This window comes from Diabrotica virgifera, chromosome 5 (genome assembly GCF_917563875.1).
Source record: "Diabrotica virgifera virgifera chromosome 5, PGI_DIABVI_V3a".
In the NCBI taxonomy this organism is placed as follows: Eukaryota; Metazoa; Arthropoda; class Insecta; order Coleoptera; family Chrysomelidae; genus Diabrotica; species Diabrotica virgifera.
Window position 1 is genome coordinate 8,487,969 of NC_065447.1, and position 18,446 is coordinate 8,506,414.

The 18,446-nt window shown below is 31.2% G+C and overlaps 1 protein-coding gene across 1 annotated transcript in view; it reads right to left on the bottom strand.

The window, feature by feature from the left end:
- LOC114331047 (cerebellar degeneration-related protein 2) overlaps positions 1 to 18,446 on the bottom strand; it is a 168,717-nt gene that overhangs the window by 37,144 nt on the left and 113,127 nt on the right. Inside the window, exons 2-5 of the mRNA XM_050651269.1 lie at positions 15,028 to 15,140; positions 10,045 to 10,191; positions 7,647 to 7,859; positions 938 to 1,266 (exon numbers count right to left, since the gene is read on the bottom strand). Of these exons, the coding sequence (XP_050507226.1) occupies positions 938 to 1,266; positions 7,647 to 7,859; positions 10,045 to 10,191; positions 15,028 to 15,140 (802 nt within the window). The remainder of the gene's footprint in view (positions 1 to 937; positions 1,267 to 7,646; positions 7,860 to 10,044; positions 10,192 to 15,027; positions 15,141 to 18,446) is intronic.

An 18,446-nucleotide genomic window follows, 5' to 3' on the forward strand; every position in this document is an offset into this window, starting at 1 on the left:
GCGTTAAGATGTTATATTTTTTTGTATAAAAACGGCGCCACATATGAAAAAAGACAAGAATGATTTTTTGTCGTAAATTGAATGAGGCATTCAAAAATGATTTTTAATTTGACGTTTCTCAGTGGCGTACTATTTTTTTTTCTTTAAAAAATTCAGACCATTACCTGTACGGGCGCCAATGGTGAATATAAAATTATTCTGTCACCTTTAAAGGACGTAATTTTGAACATTTGTTGTAGCTTTGCACGTAGTTAAAATCTTTTTAGTAATATTTTCTGTTATTGTTTTACTTTGGTATTATTATATTGGAGAGTTCTTGATAATTTATTAGTGTGTGTGTTCACAAAGAGGGGATGGCATTAGATAAACTTTTTGCCACAGACATTGATAATGTATTAAGAAATGAAAAATACGCGCGAAGATGTTTTATTTTTTTGCATAAAAACGGTGCATCATATGAAAAAAGGACAAGATAGGTTCTTTATCGTAAATTAAACGTGGAATATAAAAATAATTTTTAATTTGAAATTTCTCAGTGACGTACTATTTTTTTCTTTAAAAAAATTCAGACCATTACCCGTAGGCGCGCCAATGATGAATATAAAATTATTATTTATTTGCTAAAAAATGCGCAATAACTACCTCTTGAAACTCACCAAATGTAATTTTCATACCTCAACCTGTCTTTGAGCAATAATAAAATTGGCAGTTTGAAATAAAAATTTCAACACCCTGTATCTCGGAAACAAAGCATTTGCGGACATACGTTTATAGAACAAACTGCCATTATTTTTTCATGTAGAATTATCCCTTAAAGTTTTTCATACTTATTTACTAACATCCTGTATAATGGTATGGAGAAGTCTTTAATTTGAAAGACCTCTCGATGCCATCGATAATCTGTATAAAGATATTATAACTGTGCAAGGAACCATACCTAACTTCTTCCAAAGTTGTAAGCTCTTCGTGCATACTCTTCATATTCAAATCATCTTCCTTATGCGACAGCTGTACCACTTGGTTTTCCAACGCTTGATTTTGCTGGACGAGAGTTTTCAGTTGCTCCTCCAACTCCGATATCCTCCTTTCATCCCTGCTACATTGAGCCCTCGTCTTGCTCAACTGCGACAATAGTTGAGCCATCTGTTCCATGTTGTTATCGTTCTCCCACTCTTCCATCTGGTTAGTGCGTTCGTCATTTTTCGCTTCAAGTGATTTCGACAGCGTAGACGGAGATAACTCTGTAGGTTTTGTTGGCGTACCGTACTAGAAAATACAATATTATTAATAAAAACTGACAAGTGAGTAACGATATGTTTACGAATTAATTTCATTTTCATTTCATTTAATGTTTAATTTATTTACTCCATTTGGAGTACGTAGGACACCTTCTCATTGGAGCTTTTACCAGGCTGAGCAGATGGGACGTGAATTACAAAATGTAAAATTCCCTCATCTTTGTATAATCTTGGCATCCGTATGGCTTATAATTTTTAAAAGCCTCGGAGGTTGTTACCAGAGAAGGTTCCCACTGTTTTCAATCTGATAAGATGTAGAATGGTATTTTAATATCGGTTTATGAATTATTAGATTCAAAACTTAGTCTATTTCTTAGCAGATGTCGCTACGACATTCTAGCCATTTCGTTCGTTGCAATCCGAGACTGCACGCGTCGGAATATCCTGCCTGGTTCAGTCAGAGAGAAGAGCATATGTGTCTACTGACGAGGAGCAAAAATGTCCCGAAATCGGTATAGACGCTTGCTGGACTCTCTGATTGAACTAGAATATAATGCTGCTGCGTTGCAACGAAATTGAAAATATTTATACATATTTAATGTTTCATTTCATTTCATTCATCCATTCTCTTATTAATGTTGTAGAAAATTGGCTTTTCTACTATTGTTCAATAAATGAATAATAATAATTAAACTATAGAGCTTTTCATTCACAGTCATTTGTTTCGAGCTTCTGTCATATGTCGTATAATCCGTGTATATTAATATTATACTCAGATTATACAACATATGACAGAAGCTCGAAACAAATGACAATCGATGAAAAGCCCTATTACTATTATATTATTTCCCAACTCACTAAATTCAAGACATACGTGATCAGCAAGGCACGTTGTCTTCCTGCTGTATCCTATCTCCTGCGCCGGTCAAATTTTTAAATTCGAACTTAACTCTCCTAAAATACTTCATCTCCCTCTTCTATAATAGGCAAGTCAAACTTAATATAGGGAGTTATTATTAATATAACGCAAAATAAAGGATCCTTTATTAGAGGATACTTTAATAAAGGACAAATACAGGACGGTTCTAAAGAATGGTATTGCAAACGCAGTTAAGGAATCTTTTATTTTGACAAATGACATGAAATATTTTCGTAAATATAAAAATATCCTTTAAAGTTCTATTTGTTGATAAAAATTAAAATAAGATAATTGAAAAGAGTAAAACGTTAAATTTAATTATTCCGTCATTTAAAGATGTTTAGAGAACAACATAATATATTCCATAATACTCATCGTTCAATAATATGAAAGTGCAATTGGAAATACTATTTTAGGAGTTTTTAAATAATTTGGCATTGTGGGTATATAAAATGGGGAATTTCTGGAGAATATATTATTAGGGAATATTGGATATCCAGTCCTCAACTACAACTACCTAATGACACCATTGCAGAATTTTCAGACAGAAGTTGTGTTTTTATAATCAATCACAAATCCCTTCAAGACTTGTTATTGAAAGAACATTTGGTATTTTGAAGAGATTTCCCATTTTAACATATATAATTAGATGCAAGTTACCTTTTGTTCAAATAATAATATAAGCTTGTTCAGTTTTACACAATATTGCAGTAGATAATAGAGAAAACGTTAAAATACTGGCAAATGAGTGTGCTGTTGATATTGATATAGAAGCTGTGGCAGTACATTTTCAACCAGGAACTAATCTAATGCAACTAAATTGTGTGTGTGTTCGTTTAAAAATAATGTTCGACATTTAAAGCTAGCTTATACTAATTTTATTTTTATTGGACTGCAGTTTGTTAATAAATTTATAAATAAATATAAATATTATATTGGTGACCGATTTTAAGTATTTTATGATCATTAGCAGGTTTTAAATAATAAATTTATAAAAATATATACATGCTATTGGTGTTTGATCTTTTATCGTTTAAAATATGTCCATTACGATCCAATATGGCCCTCTCTTTTCACCTCTGGATAACTAGTTATCAGGAAGTTTATCTGACAGATTAGATACTAATAGATATCTGACAGAGAAAAACTTCCCGTTAACTAGTTATCCGGAGCTGAAAAGACAGATACTAAGGATACTGCTATATAAACTTCCCAATAATTAGTTATCTGGAAATGAAAAGACCTCTAATATCTAATCTGTCAGATAAACTTCCCGATAGACAAAAATATAATAGAAGAATTAAGAAAATTGAAGAAAAAATCTTCTGTGTAAAAGGTATATTTATTTAAAATCCCAATAAAGGGCTACATTAAAACCATATTTTGTTTAAATTTCAAACATCCCTAGGGTTTAATAAATAATACGCCAATGTAAGACTTTTGGTCGGCATTTTAAGGGTTTTAACCCATGTATTTTTGGTGGCTTAGCATGTAGAGCTTGCTTAGAATACTGATGATGCTCTCTTTAGAGCGAAAACGTTCTGTTTTTTAATGTAGCCCTTTATTGGGGTTTTAAATAAATATACATTTTACACAGAAGATTTTTTCTTCAATTTTTGTAATTAATGGTATACAGCCAGATACAGGAAATTTTTCCTTATGGAGAAGAATTAAGCTTTATGGTGGTTTTTTATTAATTTTTTTGGCAGTGTCTAAATAAACAAATACTGATGGCATGAAATGGATCACGAACAAGGAGGTTCTAGGAGGAATGAACAAGGAATTAGAGATTGTGTTTATCATTAAACGCATAAAACTGTAGTATTTGGGACACATATGAGAAATCAGCACCGTTACTCCTTGCTGCAGTACATATTGCAAGGTACAGTCAAAGGTAAGCGAAGACCCGGTAGAGGGAGAATATCAATGGAACTGTTTCGAATCGCAAATAGCAAGGTTATGATTGCTAATATAATTTCCAACATTCGAAACGGATAGGAACCAAAAGAAGAAGATGGCATGAAAATGAAAGTGTATTAATACTTTTCATTAAAAACTTTATAGATACTAATATATAAAAGATTAAAATTTCAAAAATAAATACTTAAACCTTTGTTTTATTTTGTTAACCTGTTGTTATATATCTGTTGAATTGAACTCTATTTTGAATCTAGAATTTTAACAAGTCCTAACCTTCATTAAAATTTATTGAAATTACCTCTTATATCTATAATAAATATTTATTTCTATACAAAAATGTAAAATATATTGAGTTTAATAAATGAGTTAATAATATTCTATGTCTGATCATTGTAATTAGTAACCCTTTAAAATTATTTACATAATATTCCTTTTTACAACTTTTTGTAATAACTCAAGCTTCAATAAAATGTTTTTTTTTATATTCGTTTGGGTCAAAACATCAATAATCTATATCTGAGAATATTACTTCTTTTTAATAAATAAAACCCAACATACAACTTTAATGATGAAAGTTTAATCAAATATCAATCCCACAATACATAAATGATCAATCCAAAGAAGCGACAAGATAAATTCAAAATACAAGTGAAGACCTTTCTTCACATTTTTGACACGTTATGTCAAAATAAAGGAACTTTTATTAAAATAACGGTATCCTCTAATTTTCCTTAAACACTGTATTTTATTAAAGGACAAAAATAAAAGACGCAATACTGCGCATGCTTATATGTCAAAATAGAGGATCTTTTATTACACGCCAACTTAAAAGACGTTGGCAATAACTCTCTACTGTATGGCTTCTCAATTAGAAGTAAATCAAAGATTTCAACTTCAATACACTTGCCTTAGTAAGACAAGTACAGAAGCTCAGTACTTGCACCTCAGTTCCCCAGTACAGTCTCAGTACAAGTACATAAACCAATTTACTTCTGCTTTATAGATTTTGAAAAGGCGTTTGATAGAGTCCAATATTATAGGCTCTTTGAGTATCTAGAAATGATTGGAATAGATGATAAAGATCTGAGACTTTTACAACATCTATATTGGAAGAAGCTTCTGTTCTGGTAGACGCCAAAGAAACAGAAAAAAAATTCATTCAAAGAGTTGTCAGACAAGGTTGTGTGTTATCTCAACTTTGTTTAACGTGTAATCGGAATTAATATTTAACGAAGCCTTGGAAGGGCAATGTGGAAGTCGAATTGGAGGAGAAACTATTAACAGTATCAGATATGCAGATGACACAGCGATCATGGCTGAAAGTATCGAATATCTTCAATTCTTTACAGATCGAGTCACTATAGAATGCTCCAATAACGGCATAAATACATCATTGAAAAAGTTACTTGTGGTTAGTAAACAAGACATTGACCCTATTAAATTAATTATCAACAATGAGCTGATTACAAAAATTAACCATTCAAATACCTAGGATATTGGATAAATGAGACACTAAATCCTGATGAAGAAATTAAACCTCGTATCGAAATTGCAAAAGGATTAATCTCTGGATTTCCTTGTATTTTGTCTTACTCCTGCCTTTATGTTTCCTTCTTTCCTGCATTAGCTCTAGGATTTCTGAAGTCATCCATCTCTGTGTTTTATTATTTTTGTGGGTAATATCTTCTTTCCTGACTTAACTAACGTTTCTTGTATCATGTTCCATTTGTCACTAACATCTGTTGTTTTTATCACGTCTTGTTTGATTTTCTTTAAGTTATCATTTATTTCTTCTTTTAGCCTCTGACGTACAGGTTCTTCTTTTATATTTGAGACATCAAATCGTGGTATATTTGTTTGTTTTTGAATCTTTTTCAGTTGAGGATGGGTACGTATTTTCGGCTGCAATGCTATTCAAATGGGGATTCATTTTTTTCGAATCCTGAGAAAACTAATAAGTATTTTTGAAAAATTTAAACGCAGAATGAAAGATTGCGTTATTAGTGAGGGCCAAAAGTCCCTGAGAACTTCTATAATATTTATTTTAATAAGTTACAGAAGTGAAAAACTAAGAGAAAATTTAGTGTGATTTTTAATTTCAAATATCTCATTCAAAATATACTTTTTATTTATTCTAAGGGACTTTCGGCCCTCGGAAATAATTTAGTCTTTCATTCTGCGTTTAAATTTTTTAAAAGTATTTATTAGTTTTTTCAGAATTCGAAAAAAATGGACACCATGTCCGTGGTAATATTTTCCAAATCTGTCTTTGTCTTACAACGCACTCAGTCGAATAGAATATTGTCAGCATATTGTCAGTCAGACCGTGACAATCAGTGACAATTTTAAATATTTGACGTGGCATCGGGAATATTTTGAGTTGTTGATTAAATAATATTGATATATAATGTATTTGATAAATAATTGATTTAAGACGTGAACGTAATAAAAAGTTATTTATTGTGTATTATTTGTGGAAAATCCAAGCGAAGAATACATCAGGATAATATTATATTCTGTGATCCAAGTATTTTGTTGTTAAAGATGTTCAAAATTGTAAGCGTTCCATAGTAACAATATATTATTAAAAAATCACTTTAACACTTTTCTTTTTTTCTCGATTGAGTATTAGTTTTTGTTGTACATATAAATTATTACAATCACTGAATAGATAGTTAGTGAAAAAATTATCACATTTATTAACTGAATTAATAATTTGCAATTATACAATAAATAACAGTTACCCAAGAACATTCAAAAACCATCTCTTTAAGTTAATGATGACACTTTCAAGTAGAATGACATTCTAGTAATGTTTACATATATAATAAATTTAAGTTTAAATATATAATTAATTTTACTACACGTAATTTGCCGTGTAAAGACAGAAAAAGTAGGGATAGCCGTAAAATATTTGCGAATTATGTACCCATGGCCTTTATGGATTATGATCTGAATTTATGTCAGCTCCGGGGTATGTTCTCACAGACTTTATAGTGTTTTTATATCTGGATTTGATTAAAATGTAATCTATCTGGTTTCTTACAATGTGATCTTCCGAATCCGCCGGTGATATCCAGGTATAAAGTCTTCTTTTGGGTAATTTAAATAAGGTATTCATTACTACCAGCTCCTCGCTTTGGCAGAATTCGACAAGTCTGTCCCCCCTTTCATTTCTTTTTCCCAAGCCAAATTCTCCCACACATTCATCCACTTTTCCTTTTCCAATCTTGGCGTTCAAACATAGAAGTCTTAAACAGAATAGGTAAAGGCGTAGATGACTTGAAGACGATAAAGAGAAAAGAATATCTGGGGCAAATAATGAGATGTATCAGATACTGGATATTGCAGTTAATACCCAATGGAAAGATGGAGAGAAAAAGTGGGATTGGTAGGAAGAAATATTCATGACCCCAAAACCTTCGTCAGTGAACTGTATTATCCGCAGATGAAATGCTTGTTACATGTCGCGCGAGATCGAGAACAATATCGCAAATCGTCATGGAAGCTACCAATGCCTAAAATTTGGGCCTGGTACATGGGGCTTCAAAGAAGAAGAAGGCACTTACCTCATCGTTATGTACCGTAGAATCCACCGAATCATCGTCTAGTCGATCTACATGTCTTAAAGTAACTATTTCCCTGGAATTCGTGGGTGTCAAAGCTTCATTGTTTCTCTGCGATTTCCTTTTGAGTATATCCAGTTGGAGTTTAAGATCATCGTTGGTGGACTGCAACTCTTCGACTTTTGCTTCTAGGGCATCGACAGTGGCATTTATGGTCTTAAAAATAAGAAATTTAGTGAACAAGAAACAATCAATTTCTAAAACTTTATATAACAGAAGTATCTTTATATTTTGCACTATACAGAGAGAGTCTGTAAAGTGGAATAAATTCAATATCTCAAATACTAATTGTTTTTTTGGAAAATACTCAGACCCGTCGATTAGTATTTCAAATTGTCCTTTTTGACATTCAATAAAAATGTATACAGGGTGTCCCAATTTAGAGATATGACGTCATCGTCGATTTTCTTAAATGGCAACACTGTCATTTTGATAGCTAATTTGATAGGGTTTGTAAAGTTATACATAACTGCAAAATATCAAATTTTTATTCTCTACCATTTACAAGATAATAGAAAATAACAAAGTTATATCTGTAATTTGGAATATATTCAATAATTAAAATACTAACTGTTTTTTTGAAAAATGCTCAGACCCGTCGATTAGTATATCAAATTGTCATTTTTGACATATAATAATAATGTATACAGGGTGTCCCAATTTAGAGATATGACGTCATCGTTGATTTTCTTAAATGGCAACACTATCATTTTGATAGCTATTTTGATAGCGTGTGTAAAGTTATACACATCTGAAAAATTTCAACATTTTATTGCCTACCATTTACAAGATAATAAAAAATAACAAAGTTATGAAGAACAAGAAGTAATCAAATAATAATTGAATTTATTTATTTCAATTAAGCAAATGCTCATAACGTTGCCCATTGACAATTTGACAATAATTGAGGGCAACATTATGAGTTTTTGCTTAATTTATTGAAATAATTAAATTCAATTATTAGTTGATTACTTCTTTTTCATAACTTTGTTATTTTTTATTATCATCTAAATGGTAGAGAATACAAATTTGAAATTTTGCAGTTGTGTATAACTTTACACACCCTATCAAAATAGCTATCAAAATGACAGTGTTGCCATTTAAGAAAATCAACGATGACGTCATATCTCTAAATTGGGACACCCTGTATACATTATTATTATATGTCAAAAAGGACAATTTGATATACTAATCGACGGGTCTGAGCATTTTTCAAAAAAACAGTTAGTATTTTAATTATTGAATATATTCCAAATTACAGATATAACTTTGTTATTTTCTATTATCTTGTAAATGGTAGAGAATAAAAATTTGATATTTTGCAGTTATGTATAACTTTACAAACCCTATCAAATTAGCTATCAAAATGACAGTGTTGCCATTTAAGAAAATCGACGATGACGTCATATCTCTAAATTGGGACACCCTGTATACATTATTATTGAATGTCAAAAAGGACAATTTGAAATACTAATCGACGGGTCTGAGCATTTTCCAAAAAAACAATTAGTATTTGAGATATTGAATTTATTCCACTTTACAGACTCTCTCTGTATATATTTTTGTGTTGTTATCAAGAACGTTGCATGTGGTAGAAAATGTCACCATTAATATCTAATAATACCAAATTTCTCCAAATAAGTTCGGTCGATAATAGGTTCGATCTTCCTGCTTCCTGCTTGTTGACGAATATATATACCTGGGTCAAATAATCAAAGCTAATAAAGAGAACCAAACAATTGAAGTACAGAGAAGAATCCGATTCTCGTGGGCAGCGTTTGGAAAGTTAAGATGGATACTAAAAAGCACAAAGATACAACAGTACCTTAAAACCCGTGTATTTGACCAGTGCATCCTTCCTGTTCTGACTTATGGCTCAGAAACATGGACATTAACAAAGGCCAACATAAACAAAATAGAAATAACTCAGAGAAAAATGGAAACATCCATGTTGGGAATAAAACTACAAGACAGAAAATCAAACAAATGGATAAGAGAGAAAACAAATGTAAAAAATGTAACTGAACATATAACAGGGTTAAAATGGAGATTTGCGGGCCACAATGCGAGACACGAAGATAAAAGATGGAATGCTGAAATACAAAACTGGAGATCGTGGACAGGAATTAGAGGAAGAGGAAGACCTCAGATGCGATGGAAGGACGATATTGTAAAAGTTGCAGGAACTAACTGGAAAAGCGCAGCCAAGGACAGACGGAAATGGAAAGATTTGGGAAAGGCCTATGTCCAAAGTTGCATAGAAATGGGCTAAAGAAGAATAAGATAAAAATTATAGAATTTAATGAATATTATAGGAATATATAGAAATTATAGAACATACCTTGATGATCTTCTTATCCGATGAATTTTCAAGGACTAGACGGTGATTCGCCCTTTCTAGATCCTGGATACTAACTTCTAGTTGCTCGTAGATTCGTAGTCGTGAGTCGTTGACTTCTCGGAGTGCAACAACTTGCTTCGTTAGGTACTACAACGAAAACATATTATTTTAAAGCTTTTGCGCCATGTGTCGATAGATATTAGGGTTATTAGCGCCTTTTTAACAAACGTAATAGTCCAGGGCGCATCTGTTTTGAGATGGACGTTGAGAGCTGACTCATATTTTTTGCAGAAATTGCTTGGAATTAACTCATATAATATTAATTGAATTATCCCCCCACTCAAAAAGGTCCGGAACATTGTTTAAATAATCAAAATGTCAAAAAATTAAGGAAAAATTCGATTTTTTCTTCGTTTTTCGATTATAACTTTAAAAGTATTGACTTTAGAGAAAAGTTGCACTTACATAAAAGTTGTGTAATTAAATTTTCTACAATATACGATTAGTTAAAAATTCTAAAAATTGTCACCCTTGTTGCAAAATAGCAATAATCATTGCAAAAAAACCATAAAAAAAAACAAGTATTCGCATTTTACATTTTTCAACCATTCATGCTACACTTAGGACCTTAATATTTTATCTAGAAATACTTTATAATATAATAAAACTACACTGTAAATTTCATTAAGATCAGTTCAATAGATTTTGCAAAATAAATTTTGCAATCCAGCTTTCGCAAAAAAATTCATTTTTTCAAAATGTTACAGGACTGAAAATAAAGCAGATCTATTAGCAAGTTGACATTTTTTTTACGTATAGAAGAATACTGTACGTTTCATTTGCAATTCGCAAAATTAAAATCGGTTAACTACCACGGCGTCAGGAATTGTTTTAAATAAACATTAATTTTTGGTGCTACGCGCAGGACAGCGGTGTTCGATTCACATAAGTTGATTTCCACCAAAATTTTTTTCCAATCTTCATCTAATATATTATTTTCTTACTCTATATTTTGTTGTATTTTAATATTTTAATTCCACAAAAATCAAACTAATTTGATTATTGTTTGTGAAATATTGTTTAAACAATTGCGTATCTTTAAAAATAATAAACTTTTATTATATATGAACAAAGAAAGTTTTTGCTAAAAATGTGTTATTTCAAAGGACAGTACTTATGTGTTTTTATTTTGCAATAAACAAATTCATTTATTTATATCGAAATGTACTAAAAATTTAAATTTATCAATCATTACACAGGCCTACAGTGTTTTTGGTGCCAAAGTGTTGAGAGCTGATTTTAGGTATAATTGGGGTGCTGATTCCGAATATGGCTTTAGTTTTGCCCTATCAGCTCTAGTTTTCAAGATAACGGAGGTCGTGCCAGCTATTATGCATTAAAATACGAATATGCTGACATGGATATACTAAATTGGAATAAATATCACACAATTAGAAAAAAAAGTATATTTTAAGGCATTTAACTACAATAAAACCCTTTGTACAATGAAACAGATATACAATTAGTTTTGAGAAAAAACTAACAAAATAGAAAAAAAACTTTAGTTGACATAACGAAAGTTTCTCTTGCGCGATTTCCTGGAACGGATTTTAAACTGTCTCTCTTCAGACTCCAGCAAAAACCTGCCATCATACGGGTGTCCCATATTCCTTGGTACCGGTCCTCCATGGTTTTTATGTCTTGGTGAAATCTATCACCTTGCTCACTTGTGTCACCAAGTTTTCAGGGAAACCGTCCAGGTGGCTGTGAAGATAGTGGACTTTGATGCTTATATTACATCCGTAATTGGAAATTATTCAGCAAACAGTTTACCAGCTCAGCATAGTTTTCACTTTTGTGATTTCCCAGAAAATTTTTCATAGTGTCCACAAGAAAGCCAAGCTTTTTTCTCTACCTCATTCATTGACCCCACAAATGCCGTATCCTTTGTAAGAAGTCTGATCTGTGGTCCATCAAAGAAACCAGCTTTAAGTTTTTCCGTACTTATCTGGGGCAGCTTCCTTCCTATGTAGGCGAAGCATGGTCCATTAGAATCAAGTGCCTTAACGAATTGCTTCATTAGGCCTAGCTTAATATGGAGGGGTGGTAAGATTATTTTCTCTCGTTCGACTAAAGACTGGGCAATAATGTTCTTTCTTGCATAAATAAGGCATAATACATTGAGAACAACAAATATACCGAGGAAGAAGTTTAATTAACAATGTATATTCCTTTGAATAACATATTCTTCATTATCTGACATATTAAAACTACTAATTTCGGAATGTGCCATATCCATAAAACTAGAGCTGATATAAAAAAACGGAATCCATATTTCGATTTATCGCCCCTAGTATAATAAAAACCAGCTTAAAGATTCACGGCACCAAAACAAAAATTTTTTTCTGTAGGCCTGTGCAAAGGTCATTGGAATGCCCGATCAGAGCAAACGTATCCGCTGTCCTGCGCGTAGCACCAAAAATTAATGTTTATTTAAAAAAATTCCTGACCCCGTGGTAGTTAACCGATTTTAATTTAGCAATTGCAAAGGAAAGGTACAGTATTCTTCTATACGTAAAAAAAATTCAACTTGCTGTCTGCTTTATTTTCAGTCCTGCAACATTTTGAAAAAATAATTTTTTTTTTGCGAACGACGCTGGATTGCAAAATTTATATTGCAAAATCTATTAAACCGCTCTTAATGAAATTTTCAGTATTATTTTATTATATCATTATGTTTTTCTGTGTGATATATGAAGGTCCTAAGTGTAGCATAAATGGTTGAAAAGCGTAAAATGCGAATACTTGTTTTTTATGGTTTTTTCGAAATTATTACTATTTTGCAACAAGGGTGACAATTTTTAAAATTTTTAACTAATTCTATATTGTAGGAAATTTAATTACGCAACTTTTATGTCAGTCCAACTTTTCTCGGAAATGAATACTTTTAAAGTTATTATAGAAAAACGAAGAAAAAATCGACTTATTCCTTCATTTTTTGACATTTTGATTATTTAAACAATGTTCCGGACATTTTTGAGTGGGAGGATAACTCAAATATTATTATATAAGTTATTTTCAAGCATAGGCGTAACCAGGATGATCCTAAGGGGGGGGTTACATCTACCTGAAAGGGGGGGGTTACAACTACTGGAAATATCTGAGGGATATGATGTTAAGCGTATAGAGCTGAAAGTACATCCCAATGGGGGGGGTTACAACCCCCAAAACCCCCCCCTGGTTACGCCTATGTTTTCAAGCAATTTCTGCAAAAAAAATATGAGTCACCACTCAACATCCAAATGTACTAATATTTTTACAAATGCGCCCTGGTCTATAAGTATCAGTATAAGTAAGAGTGCGTTCACTACGGAGACCAAAGGATGGTATGCTAGCCTAGAGCATGGTATCGTACTCTTCATATTCGTGAATTCTCGCATTTAAAATAATTTATTTATTTTACCTGGCGATCGAAACTATATTATCGATCGCTATTTAAAATAAATGCATTATTTTAAATGCGAGAATTCACAAATATGAAGAGTACGATACCATGCTCTATTCTAGGATACCATCCTTTGGTCTCTGTAGTGAACGCACCCTTAGGGATTTTGACAAGAGCTATGAGCTTGAAAATTTCACTTAAACTTGTGTACTAAATCTGCATGACTCATAGCTATTGTTAAAATCCAATACCTATAGCAAAAGCTAAAACAGAAGCGTATACAAATCTACACATACCTACTGTAGTGTTTTCAACGGCCTTTTAATTTATTAATGAATTTTAGCAATTATGTTCTTTAGTGTTTCTTATTTATTTACACCTAATCTGAATTTATTTATACATACTATTTACACCAAAATATAATTTATATAATACATTTTATATTTCCCGACTAACAATACATAATGGATTTATAACTCTGGATGGATAACATGGACTGGATGAATGATATAAAATAATTCTGTTTATATATGCCGACTCTGTTTTCTAGAAATATCCAGTAATCTCTATATACTATGCGGCATACCTCGATCATTCTAGCTTCGGTAATGGCTAGGCATGGCCAGGGCCGGACTGGTACACGTGTGTTTGATAATTGTAACAATATGATCAACTTGATACCACGGAAGGTGAACCAAAGTTATTTAACTAGCCAAACATAGAGCAAATAAACCAAACATTTTAATCAGGTTAGATATACTCGAGGTGAAAACAATAAAATACTAGCGAACATCCTTCACAAAAAGGATGTTACAAGCGATGGAAAAAGTACTTTGACAGTTTATTAAATGAAGAATTTGACAAGAAACTTATTGAGATAAGCAAGGCAGTAACAGAAATGGTCACCAAAATAACAAACGAGAAAGTTGTTGACGGTTACATATTTTAAAAGATGGATTTTAACGACCTATACTAATAAAAAAATGACTAAGTTTTCACTCTAATGGCATATAAAACAATATAATGCTATTCTACATCCCACCAGAATGAAAACAATGGGAACCTTCTCTGGTTACACCTCCGAGGCTTCTACAATTTGCAAGCCATACGGATGCTGAGACTAAAGAAGATGAGGGAATTCTACAATTTACAATTCACGTCCCATCTGCTCCGCGCGGTAAAGTTCCAACGAGAATGGAGAATGGTGGGATGTAGAATAGCATTATGTTGTTTTATATGCCATTAGAGTGAAAACTTAGTCTTTTTGCTAGCAGTTGCCGCTAGGGCATCTATGCCATTTCGTTCGTTGCAATCCGGGACTGCACGCTGGGGTTTGTTTTGGTTGGATCAGGGAGAGCAGCATATGTGCCTCCTGATGAGAGACTAATAAGTTTCGAAACCGGTAGAGGTGCTTGATGCACTATCTGATTGGACTAGAATGTGGTTCGGCTGTATTTTCCTTTTGCAACGAAATTGAAAATGGTTATTCATTTTCAATAAAAAAATGTTTGAAAACCATATTATTTTTTAATACTTACTTCTATTTCTTGAGTTTGATCATCAATGATAGTTTGGTGTTGTTTCAGTGATATTTCTAGTTCTTTGTTCCGTTCTAATAAAGTCTTGCCAAGTTCTGCTGCCAGCTGAAGATCTGTAACAAAACATTATTGTTAGTGAAACCAAGCTGATTTAATAAGGTACTGTTTTCTTGTGGAATATCTAAGTTAAATATTGCGTTTACATGGGATTACGCCACAATTGATTGTAATTAAAATTACATTTTGACTAACTAAAGTTTAATATTTGGATTTCCCCTCCAGAAATCGTTTTCAAAAATATTATTTAAGAACTTTGTTGAAAAGAGTGAACATTAGACCTCAAACTGAGAAAACGACGGCGACGTTTAAAGTTCAAACCTCATTTATTTTGGGTTTTTATTATGTAAAACCTTCAAACCTTTTTTATTGAGTTTCTGATTTTTTTTTAGCTGAATGTATTGTTTTAATAGTAAAATTTATTATTTTACATTAATTATACCAGATACTGCCAAATTTACAACGAAAAATATTAACAATGCTAAGATGTTTTAGTTGTAACTGCAATGTACTACGCCAAATAAGTGGTATCTGCGTAGTTACGTCCAAAGTTCTTAAGTAAAAGCAGATACCACTAATAAAGCTTAGTATTTACACTGTATACTACCAATGATAAAATAATATAAATTAGAGATTACTAGGATATAAATTTATTAACTGAAACTCCCAATGATTAATAAAAGGTATTTAAAGTAGATATAGTAGTTATTATGCTGAAATGCTCAAGTAAAAGACACTTCTACGACCATTAACGCTTAGTAATCTATTTAATAATAGATATTTAAATTTGATCAGTTCAAAGTTCTGATGAATTTTTTAATTTTGTTTATGTATTCCCAATATTGTTCTGAAGCTATTTCTGTGTGGCATTTATGTAATTTATTATTCTAAATGGGAACTAAGCCACAATTTAATTGAAAAAATTATTTTATTGACGTTTCGAAGTCCACATCGGATGTCGTTTTCAAAATACAAAATATTACTAGATTAAACAAAAATGTTGTTGCTTTAAAATTCTTTTAATAATTTAATTTAATCTGACTCATTCATATCGGTAATTCAGACATAGTATAATATATAATATTATTATACATTTTAAAGCAGAAGACTTTAAAATGATATTGCCAACATTTATGAGTTGCGTTCCTGTGACGACTATATGAAAAATAGTTCATTCGATTACATGAAATCAACTTTAACTCAAGAATATTCGTCACAAAAAATCATAGCATGCGATTTGTCTTTAAAAAGACAACCACAGGCAATGGTGACAGTAAAATTCTCACGTTAGTGAAAAAACCTCATGATACTATCCCGACATTGTAAGTATTTGGTCTTACTTTCAGTTTACTCTCAAAACTAACACCAAAATTTTGATTTTACATGTATGTTATTTTTAAATATTATTAATAATACATAGATATATCAATAATACTAAAATATAAAATATGTACTTCTTTCTATTGACTTCCTCTTTTAGTATAGGTAACCTCATCCTACTGCATTCTACAGAGGAATTTGCGACACAATTGGTTTCATTTAGCATAATAAGAGCCGCTTCTATGATTTTTCTTTTTTTACTATGTTTCTTTCAGGACTATACTTAAATCTTTCCACTGAACTCTATGTTCACTGTCCCATGCGTGTTGATATATTTGAGATCTATCAAATTCTCTATTTTTAATATAAGACTGATGTCACTTATTCTAACGTTTAATGGTCTTGATGTTTCACCTAAGTAAAATTGTTCGCATTCACAAGGTATTTTATAAATACAATTCTTTGTTCTTTCTTGTTCATTGTTAGGTTTAGTTTTAACAGGGTAGGCAAAAACCAAGGTTTAAAAAAAACAAAATAACCAGTTTTTTTTTGTTTAAACCAGGTTAATTTGGTTTAAACCAGTTTTATTTGATACAAAGTATCATAATTTTAATACCTTAAAAATGAATAAATTATGTTAGAAAATAATAGTAATAAACAATGAAAAAAATGATTAAGATACTTTTATTTTTATTTACACACACAAAAAATAAAAATAACAAAAATACATCTTCAAACGTATCAAAACATATTCAAAATAGCTAAGTTCGAAAGTAAAAAATAGAATTTATTTATCTTAATTTTCTTCATTTGCGGCAGCTGTATAAAAAACTTTAAATAAAAACATCAGTTTGGAGGTTCAATAAAAAAACCAGGTTTTTTTCTTAAAAAACCAGTTGATTTAAACCATGGTTTAAACCAAGGTTTCAAGCATGTTGGTTTAAACCTGCCAACCCTGAGTTTTAGATAAAATAGATCTCAATGTGTTTGTTGTCTTGAATGTTTTTGACACCCCACAAGAACAAAAATTTCTATCAAAAAACAGGTAACATCTATTTACAATTTGTAGTTCCTACCAACATACTAGAGGCAAAAGGTGGTAAATAGTGAGTACTAACTATACTAAGTACTAAGGCAATATAGGAGTATCTAACATAAGCTAAAGGTAAACAGCCGTATCTGTGAAGATACTACTTTTATACCTTAGTATATGTCGGTTACACCCAATTATGCTTAGCAAAATAGGTTAAAATAAACGTCAAACAAAAAATGCGATTTATAAATAAACTATTCATATTTACGGCTAAAGAGCTTTAGTAACGTATAGAGGAAGATCCAAGAATTTACTAGACATCAAAATCTCAATATACCCAAAAATGTCAGATACCCCCTTTACGCTTAGTACGGCAGTATTGATATATTTCCTCAAAAAATTTCAAGTCAACTTTTTTAAAAAATTATTGTTTTACAACATATTTCGTTGTAAAACTGTTGAAATTCTAAGAATGTCCCTGGGTACGAAACTCTACATCATTTACTAAAAGAACTAAAATAATATGATCAATTAAAAATAAAAATAGTTGTATTTCACGGTCAGTTTACTTTTCTCTATGCATGACAATAGTAAAATAAAGTGAAGTTGTGTAAATATTGATAGACCAATTGTTGTACTTCACGTTCAATTGAACATAAATGGCTAATAATATTAATTAGAATCTATTGCAAAATAATTACTATCTTTGTGTAACATGCAACACACTTTTTTCACTTTTACAAACGCATTCAATGACTAAAGTAGGCAGAAATATGTTGATAGAAATTTCTAGGAAGTACTAAGATAAAAGAACTTTAAAAAGTCCAACAGTAGGTTGCTATACATACTATTACAGAATATGATTTTATTGTGATCGAATAACAAACAGTAATTTTTGTTTTTGCGCGAAATCAATTTAAAAAAATTAATTTCGCGCTCGTAACTGACATTCAAAATCGCCGATCGATTCAAGCGTTGAATCTGAGAGAACGGTCCATTCTGCACAAAA